Raw genomic sequence first — 24,010 nt, forward strand, 5'->3', positions numbered from 1 at the left:
ATAATAAACAAAACTATGACTGAATGTGCCTCGAGGAAGAATCCCTTCCTCAATAGGTCCCTTTGCCCTCAATAGGACACACCCAGCACATCCACATCAACCTCCCCCCACCCATCAACCACAAAACACAATAATGATAATAATAATAGAAATGAAAATAAAAAATATATATACCAAGATATATATACACATACATGAACAGTACATATACATAAACATATTCACAGGACACTCAACTTATTTTACATTTTTACATTTTAGTCATTTAGCAGACACTCTTATCCAGAGCGACTTACACTAGTGAATGCATTTCATGCATTTTTTTTTTTTTTTTTTTTTTTTTTTTTTGTACTGGCACCCCGTGGGAATCGAACCCACAACCCTGGCGTTGCACACACCATGTTCTACCAACTGAGCAAGACTTATCTCTTATCTATGTCACCTACATCAGATATGCAGGTGACATTTCCACCTGGATGACAGCACATAATCAGCAACACGGAGATGCTCTTCATCTCAAGGGAATGCCTGCCCATTCTCAGATGTTAGATATTTCGAGATGATCACGTCATTTACATTCCAGTCCTTGTCGGCTCCAGATTTGACTACTTCAATTTACACCCTGCTGGAATCCCTGCATTCTCAGATTCCCCTGTTATTAATCTCTATATTGTAATCAATAAAATGTTTCAAAATGCTGTACTTTAATTAAGATATATGTTCAGATCATTCCTGAGAGAGAAGGGGTGTAATATCTCCAGATTGGCGTGTGGTACCCTTCCTCACCCATGCCAACAAGATGTTACTTCTTGTGGGGTCTACTGAAAGTATACTGACTAAAAGGCAAAACAGAACCACACCAAACGCGATCACGACACGCAGGTTAAAATATCAAAACAAACTCTGAACCAATTATATTAATTTGGGGACAGGTCAAAAAGCATGAAACATTTATGGAAATTTGGCTAGTTAGCTTGCACTTGCTAGCTAATTTGTCCTGGGATATAAACATTGAATTGTTATTTTACCTGAAATGCACAAGGTCCTCTACTCCGCCAATTAATCCACACATGAAAGGGTAAACCAAATAGTTTCTAGTCATCTCTCTTCCTCCCAGGCTTTTTCTTCTCTTGACTTTATATTGCAATTGGCAACTTTCATAAATTAGGTGCATTACCGCCACTGACCTAGTTCGTCTTTCAGTCACCCAAGTGGGTATAACCAATGAGGAGATGTCATGTGGGTACCTGCTTCTATAAACCAATGAGGAGATGGGAGAGGCAGGACTTGCACCGGTAATCTGCGTCAGAAATATAACTGACTTCTATTTTAGCCTTTGGCAACGCAGACGCTCGTTGGCGCGTGCGAGCTGTGTGGGTGCAATAATTGAATAACAGATTTCTACATTTATTTTGAAACGCTCGCGCACGCGACGCGAGCGGTGTAGTCAGCCTGTAACGTGATCAGAAATCTTAACAAGCAAGCAAGTCGTAACAATGAAGATTTGAGTGCGTGCGTGTTCACGCGAAGAAGAGGGGAGAATTCTAGCAGGGGGGAGCTTTTCAGTACAACACCGTGTTGACATGCTAACTAGTGATAAAGCTATCTGTTCTTGTTAGGTAGCAACAGATCTACTTGTTGTAACTAGCTAGCAAGCTAGCTACTTTACTAAAGTTGCGGAGTTCTACGTTGGGAGTCATTTTACAGCTTGCATTGATGGTATCACTTTTCGAGAACTAAATAGTTACATAACAAATAAATACAAAATACTTTACTTGATAGCAGTTTGTCGGACGGAGATCGCTCTCGCGATGTCACCAGCTGTCTAATACCTTAGATACGGATAACGTGATTGGCAGACGTGACCAGCAGAGACAGTACCATGGATAGTATACAAGTTTTGTTTGGTTTACAGTTTAGTACACTGCGGCGTGTGCCTGTCCAGCTAATGAACACAAAAGTTAGTATTTCAATAACATGTGCAAGAATTGACGTTGCCAAGAAACGGAAATGTGTTCAGAATAAATAAATATACACGTGTAAAAAAATAGCTCCTCCCTCGACAGAGATCGATCTGGAAAACTAAAGTCATAGAGGGCTCTAAATGAAATGCTGCAGATGTGCACGGCTGGATTTTCCTAGCTTTGCAGTTGGTCAAATTAATTTGAAATCATGCATTCAATCAACTGATAATCAATATATGACAATACAATTCTAATATTTACATGATCATATCATAATACTGAAATTGGCCATAATTGGCCAATTGTATTTCTAATAATTATTATTATAATTATTATTATTTGACAATGCTGGTCATTTATGAACATTTGAACATCTAGGCCATGTGCTGTTATAATCTCCACCTGCCACAGCCAGAAGAGGACTGGCCACCCCTCATAGCCTGGTTCCTCTCTAGGTTTCTTTTCCTAGCCACCGTGCTTCTACACCTGCATTGCTTGCTGTTTGGGGTTTTAGGCTGGGTTTCTGTACAGCACTTTGTGATATCAGCTGATGTAAGAAGGGCTATATAAATACATTTGATTTGAAAATTTGTTTAATAAGAAATTAGTTACTGCAACATGTTTAAAATTGAAAGTCATGTTATTCGTAGTGGATGTGTGTACACTCTGTAGGCCAAAAAAGAGTTATTCCAGATTATTTAATCACGTCTTTATTAATTAAATTCATATTTGCTAAGATTTGCTTTCTTCAAGCCATTTTTCAGTAACACAAAATAAGAAATAATACAAAATAATACAAAAAGAAACTTGGCAGCATTTTGTCTTTTAAGACATTGCAAGAGATGAAACAACAATAAAAAGAAAGAGACAATGGTTTTTGAACGTTCGCTTTAGTTGTACTGTAACATGTAGTAGATCAAAATTAAAAAGATTTAATATATGTATATATTTATATATTTATATTGATATAGTAAAAAAAATTAAAGCAGAAATGTCTGTCTCATTAATTCACAATAATCCTCTTAAAGTATTCACACGCAATAGCTTGATATATTTGAATATATATGTACACATAATAAATAAATGATATTTACATCCAAGTACACTGACTTTCTGTCTCTACCAAGAACACAGCAGGACACAACAGAAGTACATAGCAGCAAATGTTGCCCCAAGACAGAGGGTATGTGGGCCTCCATCCCTCTATACTTACACCATCCTCATATAAACCAGTCCTCTAACATTCATTCTTTAAGTCCACTCCTTTCACCCCTCACTTCACAAAGGCATTCTCTAAATTGCCCAGACCCATTAAAAAATATATGTCAACATATACTGTACACACTATAATGTTTAGAATAGTTTCGTATATTGTAAAATGTCCCATACTGCCAAATCTATAAAGGTAGTATATATTGACATATACATCGTTTTTTCAAATAATGGTGGGTCCTGTTCAAACAAGTACACCACACAAAACTCCATTGTCTCAAAGAATCATTCCTAAAATGCATTACTCTTCCTATAAAGTCTGAATCTCACCATGAGTATCTAACACCAAGTCTGCTGGCTCAGCTACCACCTGCTGCTAGTGATCTTAAATAGACACTTTGCTCAGATAAGCAGCTTCATTGACCAACCTTGCCATGCAAAACAAACTCGCCCATTACCCAATCACTAACATGTCCTTTTCTGTCACTTTAAGAAATATCAATAGAGACCAAAAGCATCTAGAACGTCAACAAATTACAAACTGCTTTTGGCTGTCGCCTACATAGTTTTGAAATGAAGAAAAATGCACAAAAAAAAGGAGGTCATCCTGGGATTGATCAAGCCATTTTGTGTCAGTTGTCGCCACATGGTGGCCATCCTCAGTCACTGCAGCTACTGACAGCACAGAGAAACCTACATGTACAGCATCACTGGAGAGGTAGGAAACAAAGGCTTTTAAACCCAGCAATGTGCCGTTAATCATTCACAGCTGCAGTTCCATCAAATATTTGGAGATCTCCGATTGGTTTATACAACTGATCCTGTCATGCAATCCTGCCCCTTAGGGTTCTGAAGCCTCATTTACATATCTCAACCAAGCACGCCTCTCACCAGTCCCCCCTTTACCATGATACAATGCAATACACTCCTGAAAAACACATCTCACATCCCTTAAAAACGGCTTCTGTATCCTAACCTTTTGGTTGTGTTTCCTTAGTGATTTGGTGTGGTGGAGTGTTCTTATACCACACATAAAGCCACAGTGGGAGGCTGTATGGATGGATCTCCCCGTTTACCTGAATCATAGCTGTCTTTACCTCGTTTCTAATCTGTGTACATGACCAATAAACTTTGATTGGATTTTGATTTAACCATGTGAATTAAGCAGAAGAACTGGCCCTGTACCAGTTGCACATGGCATACCATAACCACACATGCCCAACAGTCATGCCTCAAATCTGACACTTACAACATTAGTGTTCAATGTTGTCCTTCAAGCCCCTTTTTGTATATAGGTTGGTAAAACTGTGTTTTATTCAAACTCTCTATCATACATCAGTTATTATGATGTCCTAGACAAAATCTGCAGGATAATTCCCTTGTCTATACTTTTACATTATTTGTTAACTGTAGTAGTAGTATTGGGCTTGATTTAAATAGATTCTACAGGTTTTGTATTTCAAAACATTTCACCCACACACTGTCTTGCTCTTTATGATATGTGAATATCATGCTAACGACAATGTAACAATAGCTTTTCCAGTAGTGTCTTACTCTTGACTCCAATCTTCACCCCAACCTAAATGTTCATTTGATTGCCTCATATTGTAGACAGCAGATCAATAGATCTAGAAACCTGCATACAAGGGGGCTTGAAGAGCGGCTTTGAATACCACAGTCTAAACTGTTGTTTTTCTCCCCCTTTCCCATTGGTCCTCCATGCCTCTGTCCACCATTCATAGTGCAGTGCGTCCTAGGACCGCCCCGGGGTAGCAGTGAGTAGTATAACCATTTAGGACTGTACCAAATGAATGCTGTTGATACAGGTGCTATGTGGTATGGTTTAATTATTGTAAACGTTTGTATAAGCTGAATTGAACTGATCGGCAGTGTTCTGGAGGGCCATATATCTACAGCAAATAGAATCTAGATCTCTGTGGACTCTATCCTCTCCAGACGGGTAGGCACCGGCCAGGGGGGGGCCAGCTGGTGGAGGGCGGGGGGGAGATTCTTGTCCTCGGCGAGGGGAGGTGGGGAGAGAGAGAGGGAGGGTAGGGGAGTGACGGGGGCAGGCAGGGGGATGGGGGCCAGGGACAGTCGGGGTGGTGAGGTGGGCGAGGGGGTGGTGTTGGTTGAGGTGAGCTTGGAGCCCAGCTGGCCTACGCGGAGCTCCAGGGCCTGGTTCTTCTGCAGGGTCTCCACATAGCTGAGCTGCAGCTGGGCCTGGTACTTGAGTACACGCTCCTTCTCGTCCATCCACACATGGCGCTCCTTCTTGAAAGTGAGGGCCTGCCGCTCACGCTGCTGCCGCTCGAGACGCAGCTCGCCTTGGAGGCGCTCCAGCTGCCGGCGTAGATCCCCCGCTTCCTCCCACTGCTGGTGGGCCTCCTGGCGCTGCTGGTGGATTTCCTGCCGCAATTGAGCCTCTTGAAGCTGGTGGGCCTCCTGGCGCTGGTGGGCCTCCTGGCGCTGGTGGGCCTCCTGGCGCTGGTGGGCCTCCTGGCGCTGGTGGGCCTCCTGGCGCTGAACTTTAGCTTCATCGCTCTGCAAACTCAGTATGGCATCTGGGGGAGGTACAGGGGGTGGAGGCAGGGCTGGGTAGGAGAAGGCAGAGCCCTCAGGCGGGCTGTGTGGGGAGGAAAGCCCCCCTCTGATCCTGGATGCTTCCCTGCTTCCTCCGCCACCCCTAGCCTCGATAGCCCTATCCCTCGCACTGAGCTCACCTAGGGCCCGTTTCAGCCCCACCACCTCAGCCTCAAACATGCCCAGCTTGTCCCTCAGCAGAGAGACCTGGAGAGACACAGGGAGGGGAGCAGGAGGGTCAATCAGTAGTTAAAGAAAGAGGAAGTGAGGGTTAATTCACTTGAAGTCCTCACAAGGATAGTATAACAAGGAAAATTCTGAGAAGTGGGGACATTTTGCCGGTTCCCACAATGGAAAAGGCTATTTTAGGCTTATGGGTTAGGTTTATGGTTACAATTAGGTTTAGGAGTTCGACTTTGAGGTTAAGGTTTAGGGAAAATGGGAATCAATTACTTGGTCCCCCACACACACAAAAGTGTGTGTGTTTGTGTGTGGAGTATTATTTGTGTCTTTCAAAGTGTATGTGAATGCCTGAATCTGTATGCATGTGACTAACCCAAGAGCGCAAAACGTGTGGTGCACAGAGCAGAACAACTCTACAAATTACAGCTAGTGTTTCAGGTCTGTCTACCTCGGTCAGCGTCCTCTGCAGCTCCCCTTCGCAGCGTTCCAGCTCCAGGCTCTTGGTGCTGTAAGAGTCCTTCAGGCCTAGCATGGCCTCCTCCCGGTCCCTCAGCTGGGCATTGACCTCCTTCAGCTGGCCCCGCAGGGCCACCATCTCCCCCGCCCGCTGGGTCACCTCCGCCTGGCTCTCCCTCAGCTGCTGCTTCAGCAGGGAGATCTCCCCCGCCTTCTGACACACCTTGAGGGGAGGACGGGGAGGGGGGATGAAAGGTATGAAGATGGTGGAAATAGAGATCAACAAGCATGTCTCTGTCTAATGGATGTGCATGTACAGTATAGGGCAGCTATTGCATATTTGATCATTGGTTTTAGACAGTACTGCCTTTTTTCCTTTTTTGGCATGGACATCTAGTAGATGTTATGCTGGGCCCTCACTCATCTCCCTAGTATCCCACACCCAGCCACACACACCACCCCCTTAACCCCCAGGTAGTCCCACCCCCCTATCTCACCTCCCACTTGGTCTCCTCCAGGCGGGGCAGGATGTCGGCCTGCTCTTTCCTGTAGTCCAGGCACTTCCTCTCCAGCTCCTCCTTCTGGGCCAGCAGTGCAGCCATCTCCTCCTGTAGGCGCCGCTTATCCTGCGACAGACGGCTGATCTGGGCCTGCAAGGCACTCTGGGAGCGCTGGGCGCGACGCGTTACCTGGGTAGAAATACTTTTAGTAGAATGGACATTCCCCATTCAAATCAACATTTGGCAGTGGGTATACCGGTGGAAACCATATTGAGTGTACCATTTGGAATGAAATTAGAGAGCAGTGATTAAATAATCTCTTTGCACAGAACTTTACTCTGCATCTCTAAACTGCTCCTTTAAGCTCATTATTTGCCTTTTCTCAGTGTTTTTCCATGCAGCCATGGCTAATGCTATTGTGCTATATGATATTGCGTATAGCCTACCAACACACAATCTGTGAACTGAGGAGCCATTCTATACTTTTAATATACAGTATATTCTGCAATTGTAATATCTATCTATTGTAGTTGTGTGGTCACCTGCTGCAGGCGTGAGGCATAGTTCTGCCGCAGCTCGTCCATCTGGCGCTCCCACACGCGCTGCTTCTCCTCAAACACCTGGACGATGGCCGCCTCGCTCTGGTCCAGGTTACGGCGCATGTGGAGAACCTTGCGGAGGGGAGAAGGAAGGGAACTCTGGTGTAATTAACGTGTATTGTGAGCTGCTCATATTTCCATCCACTGCAGGAGGTGTTGATGGTTATTTCACAAAATGGCTGACATCCATTATCAAGGTAAGTGAATGAGGACCAGTTACTGCCCCACTAGTCTTTCATATTTTTTTGTACTTCTCATATGCAATGTCAATGAGTGTTGAATATCAATTGATAGCATTTTAGGTGTTCCACTATGTCTCCTTGTATTGCATTGCATTGTATCTTCACCCACAAACTGCCACCAATGTGTACCACTCCAATATCACATATCGCTACTTCCAAAACCCTCAGTACTTGAATACCTTGCACTACTATTTCAGACCCAAGGCCTAACGTATCTTACCTACTTGACCATCAGCTAATAAGAATACAGTTGTCCACTCAGCGAGTTTCAGGCACACCCAATGGTTTTAACGGTTTATTCTTAAGCCATAGACCGTATTATGTACACAGTAAAATCACTGGTACAGTTACCCATACCCTCTACAGGTCATGCAAACTCCTCAAATAACAGATTTTTGTGATTACACTCCTCTCCATATGTACTTGGACAGTGACGCTAAAATTGTACATTTGGCTCTATACTACTCCAGCATTTTAGATTTGAGATCAAATGTTTTATATGAGGCGACAGTACAGAATGTCACCTTTTATTCAAGGGCATTTACATACACATACATTTTACAGTTTAGAAATGAAAGCACTTGTATCTAGTCCCCCCCATTTGAGGAAGTAATTTGGAAAAGTATTTGGACAAATTAACTTGAAGTGTATTAAGGTAGTCAAAAGTTTAGTATTTGGTCCCATATTCGTAGCACGCAATGACTACATCAAGCTCGTGACTCGTTGGATACATTTGCAGTTTGTTTTAGTTGTGTTATATTTTGCCCAATAGGAACAGAATGGTGACTTGAGTAATTTTCTTTCTAGGTGAAAGATGTTTTCTGAACACTTCTAATTAATCCTGATAATGCCATCATGAATAAGGATGAGTAATAAGGTTACAGAGGCTACAACAAAACATGCTACCTCTCAACATTGGGCGATGCCAGCATAGCCCCAAAATATTTTTGGTGTCTCAGATTGTTCTGGCAATTCTCACATACTTAGAGACTTACCCAGAAAAACGTACAGCTGTAATTTACGCCAAATATGTTTCTAACGTGTATTGACTCAGGGGGTTGAATACTTATCTAATCAAGATATATTATAGTGTTTTATATATTATATCATTTTTTGCAAATGTTAGAATTGTTCTTCCACTTAAACAGAGTATTTTGTGTAGATTGTTGACAAAAAATTGACAATTAAATCCATTTTAATCCAACTTTGTAACCTAACAAAATGTGGAAAAAGTCCATCAATGGGTGTGAATACTTTCTGAAGGCACTGTTTAGGTATAAAAAGAGCCAAAAATGTGCACTTTCATAAAGATTTTCTCAAAAATGGTTTGTGATACAAATGTAAAAAGCATGTTAAATATCCTTCCTCCCAATAAAGTTTTTATGTGAGAATTGCCAGAACAATCTGAGATACCAAAAATGTTTTCGGGCCATGCTGGCGTGGAATAGCCCCATTACCAATAACAGGGGAGGTTAGCATTTTTTTGTGGATATGATCTTTGAGCCTCTAGCCTCATTTTTCACAATTCATTCATGATTATCCATAATCATGTTAGCATCCACATTATTAATGTAGAAGTGTTCAGAAATATCTATTCTTACTCACAATCAAAGTGACTCCAAAATGACACAATACATTATTCACCATCCATTTCCTATTGGGCGAAATACAATCCCAAAAACACAACCGAAACAAACTGCAAATACATGTAACGAGTTTGTGGGTCACAAGCTTGATGTAGCCATTGAGTGCAAGGAATATAGGACCAAATACTAAACTTTTGAATACTTTAATACACTTGAAGTGAATTTATCCAAATACTTATGATTTACTTAAATGGGAAGGTTAGATAAATAAAGTGCATTCATTTCTAAACAGTAAAACAGATATGTAAGAAATTACCCTCAAAAAGCTGAAATTCTGTACTGTCACCTCATATGAAACATTTGCTCTCAAATACAAAATGGTGGCGTATAGAGCCAAATGTTAAAGTTTTGCTTCACTCTGAAATATACATATGGATGGGAGTGTATATAAAATAACTGTATTCACTGTGCTATAGTTGTGATAATTTGTTCCCATTTGTTTGTTACTTCCAATATAATCTCTTAAGACTCCTTCCTTCTTAAACCCCCAGTAGTATCCATCCTCTCCCTTTTCATCCCTCCCTCTTTCTTTCCTAATCTCCCTCGCTCTCCTCACCTCTTGCTCTCTCTCCCATAGCCGGTCCTCCAGGTCCTGGATGACGTCATCGGAGGAGGGAGAGGGGCGGAGCGGTGCGGGGGCGTCACTCAGGTGGCTGAGCCTCTGATAGGACAAGGAGCTCTTCCCGGAGGAAGAGCGACCACTATCCGAGGCGCTCAGTCCGTTCTGGTATCCACTATTACCGCCGCTACCGCTAATGCCACCAGGCTTGTCCAACTTCTCCAGGGCCCCCGTGGCCCCCAGGTGGTTGATGTGGCTGGTAGAGGCACTCAGGGGCCCCAGGACAGGCGGAGGCCCGTAGCCCGAGCCAGCATAGGTGGGCAGGCTGGTTAGAGAATTCCTCCCTGAGTCGGACAGGCTCCCCTGGCCTCCGCCCCTGCTGCCGCCCCCTCCTCCGCCTCTGGTACCTCCACCCCGGCTGCCAGGGCTGTCTGTGTCTCTGAGGGGTCCTGTTACACTGGGACCCCCACCACCTCCAGACCCTCCTCCGGCGCTGCGGCCCACTCCTCCGGTTTGGGGGGGGCACACCAGATTCTGCATGGAGTGGAAGCTCTTGGGTACCACAGGCTTAAAGGCCGACGGGCGGACCAATCCATCGTTGTTCTGGATGGGGGAGGAAGGCAGATGGTATTGGTGGTCAAATATAACACGAGGATTGTACAACATACATTATCTGACAATTAGGTTTACTGGGAATATTCTGAAATATTATGAATATTCTGCTATATGTATAATTACTTAAACAACCAGCATACTGAAGCTAAATGTGAATTTGTGATCTTAAATTCCCTGATTACAAGGGGGATTAATCTTATTTACTATAGTTTATTCATATACCGGTAAACAAACTATATGTAGATATACATGTAACAGACCTTTTCAGAAATCTAATATAGCGTACAGTAATAGCTAAGGCTAATGTTATTACAGTGCATGGAGGAGTTGACAGGAGAGGAGATCATATTTCATGTAAACAACTCCCTGTCATAAATGGACAACACTGATGTACAGCCGGTAGGTAACAAAGTACAGTACATGAATTTACGACAGTATTTTATTGCCTGCACCATAACATACACATGCCTGTATGTACAAAATACACAACACACACTTTCAACATGAACCCTCATACTCAACCAACAGCCTGTATTTGGACGGACACACACACACACACACACACACACACACACACACACACAGTGACCCACCTGAACCTGCTCCATCTTCCCAGAGATGGGGAGGATGTTGGGGGGGTTGTTATGGTTATCCAGCTTGGCTGCGCTGGCGCCCGCCTCCTTGTACTGAGCCAGCTGTTGGCTACTGTTCTTATCATTGTTCAGCACGTTGTTGCCACAAATATCCAAACTCACCGCCCCTTTTGGCACCTCTCTACCCCCATCACGCCCATCCCTCTGGTCCCGCCCATCCCTCTGGTCCCGCCCATCCCTCTGGTCCCGCCCATCACGCCGCCCGCCTCCATTCAGAAACACTGCATTGGCCACCTGCCTCTCACTGTTACCCGCCGCTGCCGCTCGGCTCCCATTGGAAATGCCCCTATTGCCATTGGAGACATGTCTGTTGCCGTTGTTATGGACGGGGGCCCTCTCTCTCTCTTTCCCCTCGCAGAGCGGCGGAGGACGCTCGCTGCCGTAGTAAGTAGAAGGGTTCTCGACGGTGGCAAAGCTGCGTTCGTCCGCCGTAGTCCCCTTAGCATGGGTCAGGGGAGGAGGTTGCTGAGAGGACCTCTCGATGCTGTAACTCCTATCTTCCAAGCTCCTGCCCCTGTGGGTGGAGTTGGAGGTGGAGGAGGAAGAGGGGGGTGGTGGGGGGGCGCGAGGCAGGCTGTTCTGCTGGGTGGTGCGGGTGCCCACGCTCCGCATGGCGATCTCCTGCTGCTGTTGCTGCTGACCAGAGGTGGTGGTGGTCGAGGAGGATTCCCCGCTGGCCACACTGCCCATGCCCTGGGGGCGCCCCCCCTCACTCAGCACCCCGTGCTCCACACGCGCTATGATGGAGGGCAGGGAGGCAGCACCTGCCAACACACACTGCAGGACACACAGAGACAGGGACAGGGGAGAGAGGGGGAGAAAGGGTTCATTAGGAGTAAGGTACACACTGTAAGTAACAGAATTACTTAATGACTATAGACGACATACAGACACAAGGAAGAGAGTAAAGGGGTTGACATAATGTAAAGTAGACACACACACATTTATTTAGTGACCATACACACATGATCTATAGAGTGAGACATACTGTATTGTAGGATATGACTGTTGATTCATATCTTTGCACTAAGCTAAAAGTGCCATAGGCCTATACGTCAGCCCTGCCATTTTCTCATGGGACACTGATACAGTGGGTGAGGTCATCCTTTCGCCCCCTCCTTACTTCTCTCCACCCGTGATCTCCCCCCTCACCATAGCAATGAGTTCCCAATTCCCTGTTCCCTCCTCTCCTTCTCTTTCTGTTTCTCTGAGATAGGAGTCATACTATACACCCTGCAAAAGCTATTTAGGTGATTCAAACTCTTTTAAGAACAAGGTTACTTTGACATAAATTGAGATTTCTTGAGCATTCAAATATGACGTATAATTTTTTTTACAAAAATAAGTACTTTGAATGTATGATTGAAGTATGAATTAGAGTACTTATTTCAGTATACTTCCCCTTATACGGTTACTCCTCATACCACATCATATCAACATTCACATATGCAACAATAATGAAAGCACATCTCATATAAAATGTAAAAACTGTTGATATTAAAGGGATAACAAATAGCCTAGCCAATGCAAATGTTTATCAAGTTCAATCAAATCATAAAAAATATGAACTACATTCTACATTAACAGATTGTACCTCAATTACAGATCCTGAATATACAACAATAGAAGGGAAGGTTACTCTGCTCTCTGCTCACACAACTTCCTGGTCTTGTTCCTTTCTCTCACCATCTCACACTCTACTTTGTGATTGGTTAGCAGAGCAGGTCTTTTGCACACCTGATATATTTGCATGTTAACCCCTTGCCTTCTGACACACACACACACACACACACAGTTGTTCCCCCTGTGCCAATGATAATGACAAAAACCCATCTTCTTTATCAAACCTCTAATGGAAGGAAAAACATGGGAGACAATCGTCAATACTTCATTGCAAATAAGGCCATGCACAGTTTTGTGCATATAAAGACAGTCCATCATGTCCGTGTATGTATCAGTGAGTGCAATAAGGAACACATATTTGTATTATATCCCTGTCACTGAACCACACCCACAGGGAGCACTATCTGATTACTCACTAGAATATCTATCTCTGATTGAACATTGACCTAAAGGTAATATGTGAATTTATAGTCCATTATACCAAGTGTAGCCTCCAACTCCTATCTGAGCAAAGATGCAGTCAAACCTTTGTGTGAATTCTCTCTCTCTCTCTCTCTCTCTCCATCCTCTCTCCCCATTGTCTCTTCATGCCTGAAGCCAAGCCTGTGCACATGAAGCTACTATGCTTCTATGTTACTTTGCTATAATAAGGTGAGTATTGACATTCCATCTCAGGTAGGACATGGGAACAGATTGGGATGTGAACAGGGGAGTACTGAATCCTTAGGATGAGGTGCTGTGTCCAAAACGGCATACGGTACGATACTGCCTCGGGCCAGCAGAGGGCCCTGTTCCAGTGTTGGCTGAGCTGTGGCACGTGCCTACACTCGCCTCACTGCCACAGTTACACACTCCTAGGCATTACATCATCGGCTCCATGCTTCAAATAGAGAGCGCGCACACACAGGCAGGCACTCTCTCTGGTGCGCGCTCCCCCATCCTTCTCACACTTCCAACATACCTCATTAAGGGAGTCTTCTCAATCTAATCTCCTGTGTTGACATGCAGTATGAGATAATTACTAGATTAATAGTTGTAGCCTACACACCAGTAATACATTTTCTTCCCATATTTTCCCTACATTGTCCATACATAGACACCTATATACACCTCAAATGCAAACAAACTGCCCCCCGGAACGGTGACCGCTGCTATCCCACTACACACACTTCATTCAAGGCCTGAAATAGGCCAGGCGTAGAAGTCCCGCACAGCAGTCACATTGAGTACAGAGGTAACCACTGCACTGTGGACTATATTAAATAATAGGCCTATTTTATCAGAGCTCCCTTGCCATTACCAGCATATTACAACTGACATGCTAGCTCACACTTCTAGTCCATACATATCCTCATAATAAGCTTTATATCATGTCAATAATACAGTATTTGCTACATATATGTTTGGTAGTGAGGTAGGCCTACAAATCAGCCTATTGCACGTCCATGCAATGTATTCCAAGTCTATTCCTTTTAAGTACCAAGGTTGGTCTAAATTCTACTGTAGGCCATTTGCTCTTGGTCTGTCCATTTAAACATTATTTTTGCAGCCGCTACAACCTCCCCATCACCACAGTGATGTGCATAGGCTGTCAGCTGACGCGGCAATGCTAGAGCACAATGGTGAAATGTTACTCGCTTCTCCATACCAGTGAAAAATACCTAACCTAGCCACTAAAGGCAAGAAGAACGAGATAATTAGCATGATCTATTCTATCCGTTTTTCTTTTCATTCACGCAATACATAATGCGTGTGTGGGTCACGCAAAGCGCTCTACTCCACTCGCAGCTCTCTCTCGGTGGGGGGAATCGGAAAGGAGCGAGCTCGAGAAAACATCAGCATCCGCTACAACCTCTCGCTTGCGCCTCACGGATTCGCATCTTTACTTTCAATCCAACGAGCAATATTAAAATACACGGTCTCTCTCTCCATCTCGCTCTCCACTTATCTCTCTGCCACAACAACCTTTGAATCACCCCAAATCCAACATGGAAAGCAGCAGGATAATGGATTGGCAATGCGGTGAATGACGATAAATATAGAAAAACGCAGGTGTAGATTGTGCGCGTATTTCTCTATGGAAATGAAAGAGCGCTCGGCTCCATCACTTCATAGCCGAGAACAGCTCCGCACTTACTATTAGCGGCAGAAGCAGCACAGACAACGCCGAATTACGTCGCCCCACTGCTCCTCGGCGAGCTGTCCGATTCGGGGTTCGCAGATAGGGACGTTGGAGTGGCAGTAGGCCTATAGCCTACTCGTGTGGCTCTGGTCGGGGAGACTGCAACCGCTATTGCCCGTAGCGGATATCGGGTGATGGAGACAGCGAGAGGATGTGTGTATCAGCTGTGTCACACACCCACCTCCGCCCCGCCCCTTCTGATAGAGCACAGCACCGCCCCCTTCCCAGACCCGCGCCTGCGCCCACACAAAGGTGTGAATTCTTCCTCCACCTTAGAATAGCACACAATGTATTGATTCTGTTCCACACAGAATACGTATGCAACTGCCGGAAAATGGGGACCCCTGCCAATCCCACAACATGTCTCTCTGTTTCTATCACTATGTATGCATCTGCACATTATATTCTGTATTTATTCCTTTGAGTACTGCACAACTGAATTACACATGACCGGGCAGGTTGAGTGTAGCTTAGACTTCAGTTCTTAGTACCAAGGGCAAGCGAGGCCTTGGGCAAACATGATGCCCAGTTCCCAGGGGCAGAGAAAGCAGAGCTGGCTGTGTAGGTGAGGAACTGGAGCCTGAAATCAGCCTCACTCAGGACTAATCGAGAGAGAGACAGAGACAGATTGCAGAAAGAGACGAGAGAGAGCATAGAGCAGGGAAAGAGGGCAGAGCGAAAGAGAAACAGACAATGTTGAAGCTGTAGCAGGAGCTGAATCGAACTGTTAACTTGTCTGGAATGGAATATTTGGTGCTGGTCATAAAGCCAAAAGAAACCATCTCCCATAAGAGCTAAAGTTGACAAGAAGTAATCTGCCTAAAATGACCACTCCAACGACAAAAATAAGGATAGGAGAGAGATGAGTAGATGGATAAGTATGACATAGGAAGGACTCTGTCCTATTTTCTAAAACTGACTGGGTTTACAAAAATCAAATACATGCATGGCGTTCAAAATCACGGAGCTCAAACACATAGGCCTTTATATGGATACAAAAACATTACAACATACTTTCCCTGCAAAACACATCTATCCTTTCATTGCATATGAGAGTTGCAGGTTTTATTTGGAGTAAATCAGGAATTCCAATGTCAAGAAATGTGTGACTCGATTCCCACTCATAATGCCTTCTTCATACACACTCCACTGTGTGCACAATCATACACACTACAACCACTCTTCTACACGTAACCCCGTCAACACGATTAGAAAACAGCCACGGTCCTTCACACCAACACCAACACTGAACTGCACACAAGCCACTCCAACACAATTCACACGCACGCAACTCGCTTTGCCATTCGTAGAAGGATACACACGACCGTCAAGAGACTAAAAACACACATACACACTCTCTGAGCCAGGTTGGCAGAGAAAACAATTAATACTTACATGGTACATACACACGCACTAAAGCAAATATGACCGTTGTCGCCACGTACATGGTGATCAACACCCACCCTGGACATTAAAACACAAATGTATTCACATTTCATGCTGTACTGACCTACTACACATAAACATAACACAGGACCAGATAGGCTACACAGGGACCGCATTCAAGTACGCAAGTGAAAAGGATCTGACATCCATCTTTAATAACGCCACTGTTCTTTCTCTCCTCTCCTCCTCTTTTTTAATTTCTGAGCCGCCATTGCTGAATGTCACTTAGGGGGAGAATAGGAGAGTCAGAGGAAAACTGAGGGAGTGGAAGAAGGTATACAAAGAGCAATCTCACAGCTCCACTAGTAGGCTCGTCCCTGTCGGTTCTCTCCTCATCCCTCGCTCCACTCCTCCATGTGGAGATGAACTGTAGTAATTCTCACCGCGTCCCAGCCCCTCTGAGCTACCAATAGCATCCTCTCACTCCCTCCATCCGCCTCCATAAAGTACACGCGTGCGCAAACACACACGCGCTTTGTTGAAAATATGTCCGATTTAACACGCAAAAATGTGAATATCAGGGTTATAAAATAAATACATGTTTTGGAAATGCACCATATTGCAAACTATCTATATGAAGATCTGTAACTTCCCGTATATTTTTGTACAGTAAACCAGTGCTAGCACGTCCACACATGTACCTACATGCGTGTGTCGTGTACACACAGGATCCCACTCTCACCCATGACCGCAACACCACCACTAAAATATGCTCAAATACCCTGCATTTTTCCTCTCCATTCACAAATTCACTGGCGACATCAACAATTTGTCAAGGTTACTATGGCAATGGTTTCTGTCCAATGGGAGAAGGGGCTGGACTCATGTGACAGAGTAGAGGGAGAGATGGAGGGAGGGGAAAGAAACAGATTATTTCTACTTACCAATGAGTGGTTTGTCTGCTGAAGTCATTGCTTGACAGAGGGGACATCATGTTCACAGAGAGTCCTTCTGCTTGGCTAACCCTAAAACCTGCCTATGCATTCAGAAAGACATGTGGGACCGTGTTGAGGTATATTTAGAGCCATCTGACTGTTCATGAAGAGGAGAGAAGGTCATCAGTCCCTATATAGTCACATATACTTACTCTATACAACAGACAGGGTTCAGATTTCAATTTGGTTTAAGACAAAATCCCTAGACCCCTACTCGATGTCTCATTTGATGACAAGATGTTCCCACAGGGTGAATTTGGGTAGCAATTGATTTTATGGTACTGTTTCCACCGCTGTAGGAAATGAGTATGGCGTTAGGTACTTTGATATAATTCACACAATTTCAGAACCTATTACCAAATGGTGCCTATTGTGGGGGCTTGTTTAAATGAATCCCAAAGAAAAAAAACCAAGTAATTCATTCTGTAGATTATTACTGGGTAATTATCATTTCACCATGTCATTTCTAAGATAATACCTGGTCATTTGCGTACCAGCAAGCAAAATAATGTGTTAGATGATGTCATTGTTTTGTATTAAGATCATGTCCTGATGATGTTGGTTGGAAATAAACCTGTAGTGTCAGAGATGAGATATCAACACAAACAGATGAGTGGGGATAAGAGGAACTGGACTGGACACTTCTGTTCTGGAATAGGAAGAAAATGCATTCACACATTTTACTTAAACGAAAAAACAGTTTAATGAATAAATAACATCACAAACAATCACAATGAACAGTCTGATTCATAGAGATGGGACTGTGACCCTGGAATAAGAGAAGGAATGTCTTCCTATGTACCTGAGGAAGAGATTGAGGGATAGTTTCCCACACACAGATTAAGCCTAGTTCTGAAATAAAAAGAGAATCTCGATTGAACATATTTCCCAATCCAGGATTAGGCTTAATCTGTGTCCAGGAAACAAGTGGGTAAGGAAACCCTGATTCTAGGCAGGCTCTTAGCTATCTTAATTTATTAAGCCAATATCCATGGTCCTACCATCATCTGCAACCAAACACCATCAAGGAGCTTGTTTTATTGGTTGCCTTCAAGCAGAATAACCCTGCTTTAAAGAGTGGTTTGTGCTGTAATGTAACCATCTAAAGATGCCAAACTAGAATATATTTTCAAAGTGATATGTATTATCTAGTGACCAATAGCAGTGTCGACATTTTATGAAACCAGAAACATTTGAATACATAAAATATTCAATACATCATATTTTAATATCATTAGCATATGAAGTCATATAAAGGCAAGAGCCATGTATTTACACACCTGTTGTGGAAAGGCAAGCCGTCATATCCACACTCAATTCTTCCTATAGTAGTAAACATCCATGCATTAATAAATAGTGCATCAATTAAAAGTGATAAAAGCTACAGTGGCAATAATAGCCAAATGGGCTTTTTAAATTTTATTTCTCAAAGGAAACTCTAGTTTCAGTACACTTCAGGTAAATCTATGAATAATCTATTGGATTTCTGTCCTCCATTTGGGAAACTTCAAGTGTCACTATGAAAGACTGTGCAAAGGGTTTAAGAAGTTAAGATAATGCATAGGTTAGAAAACAACCTGCAAATATAATTTAAAAAAATCTTCCTGTAGGGATTTTTCTGATAACTAGAAGAGGAGAATAGGTGATTGTACAAACATGGGCTATATTTCAACTTATGCTCAATTGAACATATTTTCTGGTTTTGAACTGTTTGAAACCATTCGCTGATCCTGAACATACCCCAGTGGTTATTTTGCAGTAATGGGAACAGGGTCAAAGCTTGTTCCCATTGATGAGTTTACTATCCCTTCATGCAAGTGACGCCACGTGTTCAACTATATTGAAAAGAGCATGAAGGGCATATAATTTGTATAACACACTTGCCCTGGTCACACAGACAGAAATAGCTTAAACATGTGGCACACCTTTTCAACCATCACAGCAAGCAAAATAACTATTGACCTTGGTCAAGTGACGTTGGAGACTCTGGGTCTAAACTCCCACAAGGGAAAGACAATGTTATTCTTTTTTTAATTTATGTTGTGCAACTGTACACACACTGACCCGAGAGGGAAGTTTTTAGGCAGACAAACATTGAGAACATTAGGAAAAGTATCTGATCTCTTTTTTGGCTCCTGACAGGATTCTACTAGCTTGGTCCAGTGAAGCATTAAAAGGAACCAAAACATGACCAGGGAAGGGGCCAGCACTGCTGTCTAATAAAGTCTGTTACAGCCCATGTGTGATCCTGGTTCGCATTCTAGTAGTGAACCAAACCACAGTTCACCTTTTGGGCTACACATATAAACAGAACCCCCTTTAGCAGTCTCCACCTCCACCCACCTCCACCTGATTCAGTTCAGGGACCACCTCTCCTGCCCACTCCTCCCCCCTGTTGTCTCCGTCAGACTGCCCCACTCCCTGCTCCCTGGGGGTGAGGGGCTCTGTGTCACTGTCGTCCCCTTCCACCACGGCTGTGTAGTCACTCTGGGTGGAGGTGGGGTCCCCCGGGCAACTCAGGCTGATCACGGAAGCCAGGCAGGAAAAAAGTAGGCCCAGCATGGCAATGTAGAAGCTCTCCCCTGGGTAAGCCTGCATCCCCGCTGCACCTCCTTGGCTTCTGGTGCCAGGCCTAGAAGACCAAGACCAAGACCCAGACCCGGGCCAGGTCCAGCCCCCTACCCAGTCCCACAGTAGCCCAAATTTGCCCTCCTGAAGGTTGCCGCTGATGACGTACAGGCAAGCCCCACACACTCCCAGCACGGACATTAGGAAAACGACTGGGGAGAGTGGAAGGGAGAAAAAGAGACATGGAGGGAAAGGGAGAAAGAGAGCGAGAGGATGATAAAATAATTAATCCCAGAGAGAACTGCAGAGTGATGTAAACCAACATGGCTCAGCAAACATGACTCATGTCATTTTATGACACTTCATATTTTATGAGACCTGTGAGAGCGCATTCTTCTTCAAATTATGACTAGCAGTTAAGAGCGTTGGGCCAGTAACCGAAAGGTTGCTGGTTCAAATCCCTGAGCCGACTAGATAAAAAATCTGCAGAGCAAAGCACTTAACCCTATTTGCTCCTGTAAGTCGCTGTGGAGTAGAGCGTCTGCTAAATGACTAAACATGTTTGTTTTTTTTAAAATTATGACAGTATAGTGATAAAGCCCTCAGAAAGGGAGACAAACAGACAGAGAAAAACAGAGTGGCAGCAATTGAGACTAAAAGAGGAAGAACGAGAAAGAAAATGAGAGAATAAGAAAAGTGAGAGAGATAGACAAAGGGAGAAAGGTTAGGTTACCAGTGGAGATGTGGAGTGACACCACCAGTCGAGGGTGCGACATCCCAGTCCCCAAGAAGTCCAATAAGAAGGAGGAGCTGGAGAGCAGGACAGCAGTGTAGCACAGAGCCGCCAGGCCATAGAGCAGCCACATCCCCCACCCGTTAACACCACCCAGAGGACCTACAGGGAGGGAACACACACATACTCGCAGTCAACTCCACACATAAACACACACCACACTCCCAGGCTTCTACACAAGAAGAACGTAAATACGTTTAAGATCACAAACATGGAAATACGGACTAGTACAGTACATAGGCCTTTACCAGACATATGTGGGTGCAGTTAAACTGTAGAAAATGTGAACTCTACAGTGTCAAAACAGATGACCACTATGTGGTAGCAGAACAAGAAGACAAATGTCAACCAATCTCTTCTTTGACGGTCCAGCCTTGCCCTTCCCTACCTGTGTCAGTGAGGTTCTGGGCAGCGTGCAGTGTGAAGGCCACTCCATAGATGATTTGTTTGCCTCCGGGGTCAGTACTGTTCCTGACCTGAATCCAGTTGGGGTCAGCGATGGACGTGCACAGGGATACCAAAGTAAAGCACTGGCAAACCGCAGCCGGAGACATGCTCAGAGTCATGGCTGGAAGGGAGACACGATGTAACCCCATCCATAACAATTTGTACAGTCAACTGTTGCTCAGAGAATTTTCAAAAGTTGCCAAATACATAGATGTAATGTCACCATTTAGGCAAGGTGTTTTACTAGACTCTGGATTTTCTTACTGTTTCAGACAAGTCATGTGTATGGTTAGCTGTAATAATATGACTCCAATGGATGTACAACTAAGAAGTAAGAAGAGTTTATGCAAAAAATAACTATGCAGCACAGAATGCTGTTGCAGGTTGTAGGAACATTGACACTGTAAACCTGAAGTTGGGAAACTTGAAATGAGAAAGTGAGAGATCTGTGGAATGGTTCGGTATTACTAAGGCATCTGTATACTTAACCCTTCACTTACCAGCAGCTAGACTAGCACTAACCCACTATAAGACGAAAATGTAGACTAGCTAGCTACTTGCTGCTACGGGATAACCTAGCCAAGTAAAACTCAACTCTACAATGTACTTCACATCATCGTGGAGTTGAGTTTTACTTGGCTAGGGATAACCAAGTGCCACAAATAAAATAAAAAAAGTCATGTGACAGCTGAATTGTCTATTGTTCAGCATATTGTCTGAAAAGCAAGCTAAAGTGCCATCAGAAAGTATTCAGACCCCTTGACTTTTTCCAAATTTGATTGTGTTACAGCCTGAATTTAAATTGGATTAAATGTAGATTTGTGTCACTGGTCTACACACAATACCCCATAATGTCAAAGTCAAATAATGTTAGACATTTTTACAAATGTATTAAAAATGAAAAACTGAAATGTCTTGAGTCAATAAGTATTCAACCACTTTATTATGGCAAGCCTAAATAAGTTCAGGAGTAAAAGCATAGGATGACTACCTCATCTCTGTACCACACACATACAGATAATTGTAAGGTCCCCCAGTTGACCTGTGAATTTCAAATACAGATCCAACCACAAAGACAAGGGAGGTTTACCAATGCCTCGCAAAGAAGGAAACCTATTGGTAGATGGGTAGGGAAAAAAGCAGACATTCAATATCCCATTCAATACACTTTACACTACTTAGATACAGGCATCCTTCCTAACTCAGTTTCCAGAGAGGAGAGAAAACACTCAGGGATTTCACCATGAGGCCAAACAGTTACAGAGTTTAATAGCTGTGATAGTAGAAACCTGAGGATGGCTCAACAACATTGTAGTTACTAAACAATACTAACCTAATTAACAGAGGGAAAAGAAGGAACCTTGTACAGAATAAAAAATATTCCACAACATGCATCCTGTTTGCAACAAGGCACTAAAGTAATACTGCAAAAAATGTGGCAAAGCAATTCACTTTTTGTCCTGAATACAAAGTGTTACGTTTTGGGGCAAATGCAATACAACAAATTACTGAGTGACACTCTCCAAAGTATTGTTTTCAAGCATCTTGATGTCTGCGTTATGATATGGGCATGATTGTAATCGTTAAGGACTGATGAGTATTTCAGGTTAAAAAAGAAACAGAATGGAGTGAAGCACAGGCAACAAACATCCTAGAGGAAAACCTGGTCAAGTCAGCTTTCCACCAGACAATGGGAGATTAATTCACCTTTCAGCAGGACAATAATCTAAAACACATGGCCAAATCTACACTGGAGTTGTTTACCAAGAAGACAGTGACCGTTTCTGAGTTGCCAAGTTACAGTTTTGACTTAAATCTACTTGAAAATCTGTCAAGACCTGAAAATGGTTGTCTAGCAATGATCAACAACCAATTTGACAGATCTTGAAGAATTTTGAAAACAATTATGGACAAATTATGCACAATCCAGGTGTGGAAAATGTAAGATTTACCCATGATAACTCGCTGCCAAAGGTGATTCTACAAAGTATTGACTCAGGGGTGTGAATACTTATGTAAATGAGATCTTTCTGTATTTCATGTTCAATAAAAAAAAATAATAATCTAAAAACATGTTTTCACTATTGGGTATTGTGTCCAGATGGATGAGGGAATATTTATTGAATAAAATGTTTTATTCAGGCTGTAACACAACAAAATACGGAATAAATCAAGGGGTATGAATACTTTCTGAAGGGTGTGTAGTCAGGCATTGCGAAATTTTACATTTACAACCTAACTCAAGAGAATCAGTTGTCAATCAAGTAACTATAGCAGGCTAGCTAGCATGCGCTTGCTATTTCAGATGCACGCGCACAATAATAACTGCACAAGCTTGTTCTATCGGAAATAGCTAGGCTAGCGTTACTTACCAGAGCTACGAAAACAAGGAAATCCAAGAACATACAATCTATTTCTTTAAATGTATATAAATGCCTCACGGGTGTGGCTAAATATATGTTTTTTCTGATCCGACATAATCTAAAGCCAATTCAAAGCACGGAATTATCTAACTTTCATTTGGCTAACGCTGGCTCGTAGACAGTCTTCCGGGATGACCGGAAATTACAATCACGAGTGCAATGTTGTCACTAGTTACCACAGCCACAAAGGCTATATCGTAAAACTTCCTGAAACAATCATATGCCTTTTGGTCTTCATTTAAGATTACGGTTAGGCACTGCTAAGGTTAGGTGTAAAATCATATTTTTAAAGGTTAAATTGGTTTACGACTTTGTGGCTGTGGTAACTACTGACGACCCGAGTGCAACGGTGTGCAAACAATTAGTCAGGGACATTATGTA

General features: G+C 43.3%; 2 protein-coding genes across 3 annotated transcripts; both read right to left on the bottom strand.

Moving 5' to 3' along the window:
* Positions 1–5,102: 5,102 nt before the first annotated feature.
* On the bottom strand, positions 5,103–16,830 carry LOC115160273 (leucine zipper putative tumor suppressor 3-like). Its single transcript, XM_029710639.1, has 7 exons — positions 16,759–16,830; positions 11,153–11,989; positions 9,942–10,547; positions 7,441–7,569; positions 6,896–7,087; positions 6,391–6,621; positions 5,103–5,966 (listed from the first exon to the last, which is right to left on the bottom strand). Exons 2-7 carry the CDS (start codon positions 11,900–11,902, stop codon positions 5,103–5,105), a joined length of 2,772 nt encoding a protein of 923 aa, XP_029566499.1. The 5' UTR covers positions 11,903–11,989; positions 16,759–16,830.
* A 1,246-nt stretch (positions 16,831–18,076) lies between these two features.
* LOC115159522 (uncharacterized) lies at positions 18,077–23,786 on the bottom strand. Of its 2 annotated transcripts, XM_029709321.1 has the most exons (4): positions 23,579–23,786; positions 21,148–21,327; positions 20,700–20,861; positions 18,077–20,178 (listed from the first exon to the last, which is right to left on the bottom strand). In XM_029709321.1, exons 2-4 carry the CDS (start codon positions 21,323–21,325, stop codon positions 19,718–19,720), a joined length of 801 nt encoding a protein of 266 aa, XP_029565181.1. In that variant the 5' UTR covers positions 21,326–21,327; positions 23,579–23,786; the 3' UTR covers positions 18,077–19,717. The 2 variants fall into 2 exon arrangements, with proteins under 2 accessions (XP_029565181.1, XP_029565180.1); XM_029709320.1 differs by lacking the exon at positions 23,579–23,786 and having other exon boundaries at positions 21,148–22,002.
* Between the last annotated feature and the right edge of the window lie 224 nt (positions 23,787–24,010).

Source organism: Salmo trutta, chromosome 23 (assembly GCF_901001165.1).
Source record: "Salmo trutta chromosome 23, fSalTru1.1, whole genome shotgun sequence".
Lineage (NCBI taxonomy): Eukaryota > Metazoa > Chordata > Actinopteri > Salmoniformes > Salmonidae > Salmo > Salmo trutta.